General features: G+C 46.3%; 2 protein-coding genes across 2 annotated transcripts in view; one reads left to right on the top strand and one right to left on the bottom strand.

Moving 5' to 3' along the window:
• Nucleotides 1-575, bottom strand: part of T265_07219 (hypothetical protein) — a gene marked incomplete at both ends in the record, with an annotated part of 9,138 nt that extends 8,563 nt beyond the window's left edge. The window contains one exon of the mRNA XM_009172675.1: nucleotides 248-575. Coding sequence (XP_009170939.1) covers nucleotides 248-575 — 328 coding nt within the window. The remainder of the gene's footprint in view (nucleotides 1-247) is intronic.
• T265_07220 (hypothetical protein) overlaps nucleotides 1-4,975 on the top strand; it is a gene marked incomplete at both ends in the record, with an annotated part of 17,166 nt that extends 12,191 nt beyond the window's left edge. Inside the window, one exon of the mRNA XM_009172676.1 lies at nucleotides 4,787-4,975. Coding sequence (XP_009170940.1) covers nucleotides 4,787-4,872 — 86 coding nt within the window. The remainder of the gene's footprint in view (nucleotides 1-4,786) is intronic.
• Nucleotides 4,976-11,946: the final 6,971 nt, after the last annotated feature.

Raw genomic sequence — 11,946 nt, 5'->3', positions numbered from 1 at the left:
ACCGAGTCGAATGCGCCTCGGAAATCCAAGAATACTAGAATTGTGGGTCGCTTATACGTATGGCCTTTTTCTAGCACCTGACGCAGTGTGAAGATTTGGTCAACACAACCCCTACCAGGCCGGAATCCCGCTTGCTGCTCTCGGGTCAGTATCTCACGAGCCACCGTAAGGCGACGAAGCACAATTGACGCCAACAGTCTCGTTAGAACCGGGGTGAAGCTGATCCCCCTGTGGTTACCACACTCACTACGCGCCCCTTTTTTGAAAATGGGCACTATCACCGATTCTCCCCAGTTGTCTGGGACAGACTCCGTTTTCCAAATGCAAGCAAACAAATCGGACAAGCGCTGACTGAGGACTTCACCGCCGTCTTTGAACAGTGCGGGTGGAAGGTCATCCGGACCGGGAGCTCGGTGGCGCTTGAGAGAACATATGCAGTCGTAAACCTCCGAGGCCGCCGGTGGTTCCACGTTCACCATCCAGGGTTCTACTTCACCTCTGGGCCGTAGATGAGTACCGGCTGGTGGCCGAGACATTTGTTGTTCAAAGTATTCAGCTCGAGATGGTCGTTCCATTCTGATGTTTGATGCCTTCACTCACAGGTGGTTTCCGGGGACCGGTCGCACGGATCAACTGGGAAACGGACGTCGCTGAGCATACAATGCTCGACAGTGTGGCTAAGCCCCTTATCCCTTTTGATGGTAGTCCACCGAACAGAGCGTTCGGATGTGTGTATCTGGCGCAAAGCTTAAATATTGTCGATGCTTCAGCACGATACATTGATGGCTGACATACAAGCTGCCTGCATGATGGCTCAGTCTAACGCTCCAGTACACAAATTTCTGGTTTATTCTAGGACAGGCAGTAGGTAAATACTGTATAAGTGCTGTTCTGTAATTCTGTGGACTGGCGATTACCTTGCTTGCCTAATCTCAGCTGCATACCGTGCCACTTGGTGGGCGAATACGTGCACTCGAGCTCGGTGTTAGTGCATTTGAAGGATCGTCTTCCAGCTGATAGGACTAGGAACTGTGTATACAAAATAAAATGTAACGACTGTACGAAGGTTTATGTAGGTCAACCAGGGAATTACACACCAGAATTGGTGATCGTAAGTGTTCCATCAATAGACCACCGAGAAACGTAGATGAATACTAGGCGATAGTCAAAGATTCGGCAAGGGAGGTCATGCACTAGACACTGGGCATAGGATAGATTTAGAAAACGTGGACATCCCGAGACGGGGTTTAAGATTCACACCACAGCGACGAGTGACCTAGGCGGTGGAAATCGCCAAGCGTCCCAGCGTAAATAGAACAGAGGGGGTAGAACTTGCAAACGTGTGGAGAGCGCTCTTAGATTAGCCGAGATGATAGGAGGCGGTGTGCAGTTATCAGCGACATCGCCTGGGTCAAAAAGTACAAAAATCCAAGTAGCGTTAGATCCAATTAACCACCCCACCCCCATCCCCAAACTAATTGTCCCAGCACCCTTGGACGAACACAGGTGAAAGAAAATCTGTGAACGACCCCAAGAGGAATTTTCCATTAAGGTGTCCTAGAATGAAGAAGCAGGGACGAAAAAATCCGGGTTCATCATAAAGACGAACCCCCCCAAACCAATCTATCGTAAAGTTTAGTCATCCCCACTAACCAACAAACAGGAACATCAGACTGAACACCCAGCATTGATCAAGTCGGCTAGTCATAAGAAATCTCACGGGTTAGTTCCCTGACTGCCTTAAAACCCAATCAACCTACTTACTTACTCAATTGGCCCGACGAAGCTTTTGTGTCAAAAGCGAAACGTTGCCCAGCAATAAATTCACCGATTGTTTATCAAACCCCTCTGAATTTGATTAAGTCAGTGTTATTCTCCAGCTGATTGCGAATCAGAGAATCTCAGCATTCACGAACCAGCCACTCTTTCACGAAGACATTGGACGTTATCATGGTGTGACATCTTGCGGACCTCGGTAATCCATGTCAGAAGCCATGTTAGAAGGTGGCGATGCAGCGTTGACACCCATTCTACCAGGTTGACCATTGGATAAGAGTCAGGCAAACAGTCTCATGGCGCTCCAGGTGGGAAGTTGGAAGATATGTGGCAATTCGTTCCTTTGGACTACCTAAATAATATCCCGTGGACGGCCGCTGCCTAGCGGCTAGGCTTTTAAGGACCTCAGTTGTCTCCTGTTTAGGTTTGGGTGCCCTAGCAGTGTCTAAGCCCACTAATAAAAGTACCCTCATTTCACGTCGACCACGAGACATACAGCAGATCGGATAAGCGAAAAAATGCGACTGCTGACACCTCCCATATTTCCTTCCTTGTTATCTCTTAACCCCCATTCTCTACCACTCGAGACTCACTCTTGTGTAGATCCCAGCTATGATCATCAACTAGGCGCCCAGGAGAGTAACTGTTTGCCAGCCACCACCCAAATCTGCAGCTTTATGTTCGCCATTTATACTTCACTCTCCTGTCACTATCACAGCCTTTAACCTGCGAACTCAAGCCAACCTTCGAACAATCTACTCTAGTGGGTATTTAGATACTTCATCATTAGACGTTTGCTGCATTTTTCACATTCGAATGTGGGATCCAGATCGAGATTAAGTTTATAATACATTCAGGAGGTTCTGCACCTTCTACAGAGGGTGGTAACTATGTAGGTCTTGGTTTAATCTCCTGTATAAGACTAAACATTACGGTTTGGTTTACAGATAGTCACTCTGGAAGATCACTACTGAGGTGGGATAACCCAAGCTACACCTGAAGCCGGAACATCTGCCTCTGATGTTTCTGAGCGCGTACGCTGGGACCATGTAACTTCAAAACAGTCGCTGTCCCTCCTTATAAGAGATGTTGTATCTCATTGGACTTAGAGCACAATGCGGCTTGACGATCGGTTAGATTGCTTTCTGTATGGGCAAGGGTTATGGTTGAACCAAGAATTTCAAGAAGTGTAAGGATCTCGTGCAGCTGTGATTGCACGGAAGCTATTTCAGATAGTCTGTAACACAGGACCCAGCAGAACATGTGTTTAGTAGTTAAAATCAACCTTTTTGTCCAATGATGTCATCGATGCAGTCATGGAATGCGCATTCCAAAAGACGGAGATCTAAGAAGAGAAATGTCACCTGGCGAAAGGTTACTGAGTTTGGATAGTGAGGACGGTACGATTTTATTCGACGCTCACCATTCGGTTCAGTTTATTTTGAATGTCGACATACGTTTTTTGATCGTCAAGACTTGAGACTGTTGATCGGTTTATGCATCTGTCCCGGTTTTTTCAGTGTGGGATGAAGTCAAAGTACACATTAGTAGAACTCGAACTACACATACCAACTTACATCCCTTGTCATCGAAAACGAATGTCACCGAAGCTGGGGTGCTGTGTGTACAACTGTGTAACTAACGTGTAACTAACTCGTCCCTCTGATTTGAAGACCTCTAATGGTGCCTTCGTGGCGTTGCTGAAATTAGCCGGATGTAGCATGCACCCAACGAAGTGATGCGTAAAAGAGCAATTCGCGATGAATGGGAACCCCTAAACCATCAAATAAGGCTTACCGAGCTAAGATAATTCGAAAGTGTACTGCGCATCCCCGGCCATCGTCCACTAAAGCATGCGGCATTTTTTCCCATTCCGAACCCACTCTGGCGAAAAGCTCGACTAAGACAGACCATGAAGAGGAATGAATGTGGCTGCACTCGGGGGTTGCCGTGGAATTTCCTTGCCTTCCTAGTTGCAGTCCACGTGGTTAGAAACCCAGTAGGACACGGCACTCCGGCAATCCATGGGCAGTCATACAATCCTGCGTTCTATGGTAAGCTCCTGCTGACTTAGGTTAGGGTTAGATCAACCCAGTAGGAACGGCACTCCGGCAATCCATGGGCAGTCATACAATCCTGCGTTCTATGGTAAGCTCCTGCTGACTTAGGTTAGGGTTAGATCAATTTACGGCATCTAACTCCGCTGTAATTTCCAGATGGGTTTATCTCGTAGGTGTAAGCACCTACTCATAAGACCGCTAGGTGGTGTGGTATGTAGAGAAAGTACAACGCGATATCTCGAACATCATGTCAGCCAAAGCATGAGGCGACCTCGAACGCGTGACTACCATTCTCTTATTCGCTTTTATCCTCGGTAGACGAAACGTAATTCGGTGCATGTTTTGTAGCTGAAAAGCTGAACTGGCAGACGAGAGCTTCGGTCGAGTCTTCTGTTAACACTAACTTAGTTTGCAAATCATTGCATTTGGCCAGTTGCGCAAGCACTTTTTTGGGCTTTTCTCCTCATGGGTATAAGATTTTTTTATTACTGTCCACAATTTCTCTCCATCCTTTCTTATGGCATTCTTTGCTTATAGTTGTGTAGCGGTTAAACACCGGTATTTACTGTTGATGTGTGGCGGAGCACTGCACTTTACGCAGTTTTCAAGAAGTACAGTGGTTCAGCGAAGTGTACATCATTTGGTTAAAAAAATCAATTTTTTTTGCATCATTTGGTTCTGTTTCTCGTGACTTAATATTGCCTTCTCATCTGCGTGTGCAAATTGCAGTGAAAATTCCTGTTATGCAGTGTAAAGGCTTTCTTTTCCAAGGTTACGAAATGATTAATGAATCCTTTAATCGCCCGTGATTTCTGCTGTAGTTTACGCCACTCGGAACCTGATTATAAACGTGGCCATGTCTCCACTTCAGAAAACATCACTTTTAATGAACAAGCTATTCTTATTGTCCCTCAACTATAATGCACCATATTCCATGCTCTATGTTTTAGTGCCCACGTCAGAAAACAAATGGAACCTGGGTCTACAGCAGGATGGAGTTGCTGATCTTTACCGTGGATTTTACACATGGAGCTAAGTGAGATGGGTACGGTTCATCTTGACCTCAGAGATGGGGGAACGAAAAATAAGAAACTAGTCTCTCAATCACATTTTATCAGCCCTAATCGTTTCCAAAATACATTTCTCAGGTTATCATCTCCGTGTTTTTCAATCTTCGGCGTCCATATGACCCAGTACCAGATTCCTTTTCGCTTTTTGAATATTCAGGGTGACCACCGAAGAACTCAACAGCCAGTGTTGGTCCCCTAGTCCCAGGTATAGCCAACTGTTCAGAACTCGGAAATGTACATGGAATATGTATGTCATTCATCATCATCATCAGAGGCAGCAACATTAGTGTTGGCACTGGTGCTTCACTGTCGTACTACCATAAAATCTATCTAATTATATTTAAAGCTTTAGGGTGTAAACAAGAGAAAACAGATAGGGAGTGGACTTAGTACTGGCTTTTATGAAACATTCTGAGGTGCCTGCATCTCCAAGCGCTCAATCTGACAGCACGAACGCCGTTGATATCTATCAGCCGCCATTTCCTGTAATGTCTCCAGCCAAGCACTGGCGGGGTCACGGGGACCCAATCCTGGTAGGCGTACAACAACTAAACTCTTAATCTTGTTCACGCACTTCTACCTAGTCACTCGTTGTCTACCTCGCGGTTTGTGCAATTACGAGAGAGGCACAGAGGACACTACTCGTCTCTGTAGACGGTGCTTCGGCCTGCGTAGTACATGACCGAGCCACTGCAGTCGATGGTGCTGGATGTTCTCCGTGATTGAACTAGCTGCTTCACAATATAATCCCCGTTTACTAATCAGCTCGTTACCAGTCCGATGACGCCATCCAACACCAGCCACGCTTCTGAGGCATCAGTGGTCGAAAACCTCAAGACGCCTCACATCATCTGTCTTCAGAGGCCATGTCTCGCACCCATACAACATCACAGCCCTTACTATAGCCCGGTACACACGACCCAGTGAGATGGCCAGGGGGAGAATCTGACGCCGGGCTTCCAGCAAATACACGGTCCTATCAGAGATCCTATGTTTGGATGAGGTCGGCAAGGTTTTACCGCAGACAAGTTCTGATCCTGAGTAGCGCTTTGAATGTTTTCCGAATGGCCGTTTACATCCGACATCGGACCGTCTGGCAGGCGTTCGACGAGCTGGTTCTGGTAGCTTCGTTTGATTTCTGGGTCCACTAGCTTCTCAATGGCTAAGCGAGGTGTGTGCGTTTGCTTAGACCTGAAAAGGAGGAGCGTAATTGCATGCCCGGAGACCACGCTGGTCTTCCAGAAGGAGCAGCAGGCGGTAATCGAGCCTCGCCACCGATAACTTATGGCGATGTGGTCGATTTGGATTTGGGGCTGGTTCGTAGGTGGGCGCCACGTTTTCAAACAATTTCCGCTGTTCCGGAAAATTGTACTGCAAAGGAACACTATGCGAGCGGCGCCCATCTAAAGTATGCGATCCTCGTTTTCAGTGCGTTTTGTGTCTTATCCAAGGCGACCATTCAATCGGGCCTCAATAGCGCTTAGTCTGACTTCTGGTCTAGCGATGAATAATACGTCGAGTCGGATTGCCCGATACGCTCACGGCGTAGATGGGGAGGTATTATGATCCTTAACGGAGTTCATGAAAACACTACCTTGGTGGTTAATTTGTGAATCAGCGACAGTACCGATGCTTAGACCGCTTGGTGTGTCAGCCGATAGAGCACTCGTCCACCAATCGGAACGTCAGTGGTTTGATCCCATCACTAGTCATGTCATTTCATCCATTTTAGTTATTTGGTAAAGCCGTAACAATGTGAAGTTAGGTTATAAGCTTGACATTTTGTGAGTCAGTGGTACGCCATGCAGCCTGTCCTTGCAACCGGACAAAGCTAAGCCCAATTTCGACCATGCTCTGATACCAGCGAATGATTCTCTAAAACATTTATATTAATGCTCCTGTTTGTGTCAGTTGGTGTGTTACCGACTTGCAGTTGCTGAATGTATTGACTTCTAACAGCGTTCTTCCATTCTTGAGAGACATTAAGGGCATCATTTCAGGGAGGTTCGGTAAACGGCCGGCTGATTTGTTGTCAAATCATCTGCAACGACAGTCTATCGATCGATTCCAAACACTTACCAGTTAATGGTAATATGAGGAGATCGGTTGGTTTTCAATTATGATTTCGTCCTGTATGTCAAGCCAATCTATGCTGGAAAACCGAAAAACACTAGTGCTGTATGACCCTTAGTTGGAACCATCAGCAGCGCGCACCTCACGAAACTCCAAGGAGTTTCGAACCAGTAATTTGTAACCAAAGGTCATATATAGTCCCAGAAACTACCCGCGTCGATTACAGTTCAATCGGGTTGATTGCATCGGTCGCTAGTTGGCTACTGTCCACCCTCGTAATAACGGCACATTCGACATATACAATCATCTGCATATGGATTTGGTTTTCACGGGAGACAACTGAATCTCTCGTTTATGCATATGCACTGCACAGATGCCCCTTCAGGTCTCAGTTGTTATGATATTCGAGATATCGCAGTATATTTTCAGAGGAAAAGCTACTCACAAAGTTGCTCAAAACTTCGATAGCCCATGGTAGGTGCACTTCTCGGGTTTTCGTGAACCTTATGTTCTACCTGAAACCAGATTGCAGGTGATTTTCAGAGTAGACTGTTTTTCAATCCAATCTGGCATGAACGGGAGAACTAACTGAATCCCACTGAACGTAAGGTTGACGGTAACTCGGGGACTACGCCTAACAGATTAGCAAATGAAACAAAAATCCAACGGACCAACCACAACAGTTCTCTCGCGAGAGTAACGATCTCTGAGGATGTTTTATCTTAGCTATCATTATGCCCGAAGCGGCCTCACGAATGCATGCACAGTTGTTCACTTCTCTTATATGGGCTCGACGAACCTGGTTTGAATCACTTAGCTCTCCTATGTGAACCACCAGAGCAAGTTGGTTAGCATATTCGAACGCATCGGGCGGCATCGACCTGATCGGTTTTATCGGTTTAATCCTAACTGATCACATACATTGGTTTAACGACGCTCGTTATCGTCATCTACAACACAATATGATGGATTTCTAGCGTTTCATGGTTATTATTTGAAATACCCCAAGTGTTTCGCTGTCACTGGTGTCATCGGGCTACATAACTGATCAGAAAAATGCGGATTAGTTCCAAAATCAAACATACAGAGACTGTCGTTCAAACGGGAACGGGAATTCTGCAAATCTTGCAGAACGCACAACTATTTCGTCAGTAGTCAGCTGAATAGTACTCAATGTGGGTCAAATAAGTTCCAATCTACTGTTGTTCCACTCGCAAGCGGTGTGAAACCAAGGCTTAATATGATTGTTAATTCTTTTCAGCAACATTGTAACTTAATTTTTAGTGTATTCATTGTCCCTTTGGTTCAGTCCTGTGCAACTCAATGAAACTGGGTCAACTAATGTTGTCTGCCCGTTTTATTTAGCGGTTGCTTCGAAGGGGAACGGACGGAAACCGGGGACTGCGCCTACCTGATGAGCCCCAAAAAGGGCGAAACCGGTCGTCGGCTGTTGACGGATTTCCAGCAACCTTATGAGTGGTACAAACCAAGGCTCGCCACGTCGTTAAGTACTTCAACTCCCGGCTTATGATAATCCCTTGGACTTGGAATGACCCTGGTTTGCTGACACGGAATAGTTTTCAGCCAAATAACTTGTTTTAGATGTCATATCTACAATCTTCAATCGTAGGTGTGCAGCAAAATGAAGTTACCTCTAGCGAATTGATTGCATGCGTAGTTCGTAGGCCCTAGCTTTTACAAGTAATATTGTGAGGAACAGAACGGTGCGAATAAGCCGCAGAATAAGAGCAGGACCAAGGACTGCCACAAGATAGCCTCAGAATCAGGGCTAGCAGGCCAACATCAGAGACACAGAAAAATGAGACTGCCGGATAGCTGACAGCCAACCGAAAAGGCCCGATATGTATGGGCAACGAAGAGCTGAAGGAAACCAAACAATGAGCAAGAACGGTCGGCTTGCAGTGACCGAAGATATACACAAATATTCATCTAATTTTTCAGCTCAGGACATCGATCTATCGAGTGTATTGTGAGTCTCAATCCAGACACCGTGTGAATGGTGGCGCGTAAAGGACAGAACTTGTGTGGTTCCCTGGCCCTCTGGTACAATATCGCGGGGCTTCGAACATAAGTGGTTGGAAGTCTTGGCAGCGGGGGCAACTTGTACCAATCATGTAGGGAGATGGGCGGCTTCAGCATGAACTAGAAAGACCAATCCAATCGTTGTACGAAAAAAAAGACGTATAGAACTTGACTGAGCCTTTTTTCAGTGGCAACCGCAGTTCCAGCTCGGGAGCGGTTGATTTCAAGTTCGACATCTGGGTTGTTATTACCGACTAAAAGCATCTTTCAAATGAACTCTCGTCCTGTAAGCGTTCGGTCTGCGTCGAAAAACCGAGGGCCGCCGTACAGAGGTTTCAACCTTGCTGGTAACCATACATGGCGTGCATCTCACAAGTTTTCAGGGAGATTTTGCTTCAGCCGCGCGTGCCGCCGGAGATACACCGCGGGAAACCGGTTATTGTCAGGTGACTGTGACGTTACCGATTCAAGGCGTTATGCAAAACCCAGAAGTCAAACAGGGACCTGAGAGCATATGTCCCGCATTAAAGATCCGGATCCAGCAAACAAGAGCATAACTATGATTTCTGTCAGAAATTCATTCCGGATAGTATTGTCAGGACGTGTTCAGACAGAGGTGAACTACCACCCACTAAGTGCATCTCAAATTACGGTTCTGTGTCTCGCCTCGGTTCGGAGTTGCAGATTAGCTAACCCTAATTGAAACCACACATATGTAGAGTCTATCGTTCAGCTGTAGCACCCTTTCGGTGCCTAACTGCCATGCCACCCGAAGGTTGCACGAGGGCTGGGATACTACCAGGTCACCCAAGTATAGACAGGGGAAGTCGATTGGCAGAGGTCGGGTTCGAACCGCGGACCTTCCAGTCAGTAAATTCGCGCTTTAACCACTTGGGCCATCTCGCCCCCTATCACATCCATCTGTGCTCAAGCTTTGCTAGGGCTTGTAGAGATGAAACACGAGTTCCTCACAGCAGTTTTGATAAATGAATAAATTAGCCCAATAAACACATCTGCCATTGGAAATGAGTAGCCCTATAAATAAGGGGTGATCACATTGCTTAGTTACATGGTTGGAAGGTAGTGCACCACTCCTCTTTTACAGCTCGCAGGTTCAAATATCACTCGAGACTCGTGGGATTTTTAGGCCAGGCATGGTTTAAGAAGACTTAATCCATTCGTTACAGAGTTCATTTTTGAGAGGCGATTCTCCGGGGGGTCCTAAACCTGTGGGCTCAGACAAGCTAGGGTATTTCCCATTTTTGCGTACGCCACTCATCTTTCTAGAGATGCCATGACTGTGCTCTGCGATGCGCGGTCTAAACCCACAATGAGATGACGAATCTAGGCAGTGACTGTAAGCCTCATATCCCATGCCAGTGACCAGGTCCTCTGGTTGAAGTCAGTAATAAATTGAACGCGATAGTATGGTGACCAGGGTTCAGGAAATCAGTACCTGATGATTCTTCATAATCGTAGGATTACTCTTGCTCGACCAGCGTTAAAACTTCAACTTAACTACGCTAAACTTAACGGAAGACTAGATGTTAAATTCTGTGATCGACTGGTGGACGTGGTGACTGCGTTTTTGACTTTCCGCACCAGCTCCTATCTTACAAATCATGTTAATCCGGGATGGAAAGGCAGGAAGGTAATTTACAGCGTACCTCTACCTGCCTTAAGTTGATTATCTGTCATCGTGTTTACATTAAACGTGCGGTAGGATGATCGACGACTGGCGGACTAACTTGTTTGGAATTAGGACGTGAACCCGATAGAAGTGCTTGTTTTTTACATCGATTTCACGAAATTTTGAGCGGTGAAAACATGGTTCACCACTGACAACATGCCGAAGTGAGGACCAATCCTACATGTCTTATATAATGGATGGCCTGAGTTGATGGGCGGTTTGCTTGTCGGACTGCGTCCCAAGCGCACACACCTTACCGACAGCCTGCCCAAACCGTCGACCCTGTTGACAAGTCATGGAAAACGTGCAAGCTCACTCGTGCCCCCACTTCTTCAGAGAAGCCTTGAAGAGGTTACGAAAACAGTGGCCACATGGTGGTGGCTTGTGAGTCAAACGTACGTACGTCTATACGCTCGTGAGTTCAGTGACCAAAATAGGTGTTCTAAAAGGCCTCGGGTGCCACAGTGGCAAGCCAGGGGGAACAAGTACCCAGCAACTTTGATGTGCTGCAGCGTCTGTTGTACGATGCCCGCAGCTACATGAGAGCAGATATAACTATACCAATAGTTTGAACACCGAACAACGCATTGTGGAGAAAGTCTACGCAGTTTCCAACGGCCATCTACTTTCACGAATATCTTGTGTCAGAATCGGAGCGTACTATAAGGCAGAAGCATTACATTTGCCCGGGAAATTGCTTAGGGCTTACCAGCTACAGTGTGTTCAGACCGAAAGCTTAGAACCAGGTTTTATGTCACTTCAATGGGTGACCAATTCTTTCTGTTAGCTGAAAACCGCCAATTTCTGTGCGATGTAAATAATGTAAGAGAACCCATTGACTGGAAAGATTGCGTATCATCCATCTCTCATTCTATTGTCGCCATTTTAAATCCCCAGTTTTGGGTGTCCGCAAACGTCCAAACAACTAAACGAGCATTGGGATGCATTCAAAGTGTGGTCACGCCACGTTAACTGCAGTTTTTTATAAGTTCATCAGATACTAGGGTCTGTTCTTTCCTGCAATTACACGACAGTGCGTAACGTAAATTTTCTTCCTCTATTACGCTCTGTTATTAATATCCTAGACGACGCAATGAACAGAGCTCAAAAATAGACGATCGGTTACCCGACAACCGAACACAACACCCTGATGGAATCGACCAGACTGAACAGGAATGCTTGACCCTGTAAAATCAAATCGGCGTTAACCAATCTAAGAGTACAACACATGTAT

This window comes from Opisthorchis viverrini (assembly GCF_000715545.1).
Source record: "Opisthorchis viverrini unplaced genomic scaffold opera_v5_162, whole genome shotgun sequence".
Classification (NCBI taxonomy): Eukaryota; Metazoa; Platyhelminthes; class Trematoda; order Opisthorchiida; family Opisthorchiidae; genus Opisthorchis; species Opisthorchis viverrini.
This window is presented reverse-complemented; position numbering and strand designations above follow the sequence as displayed.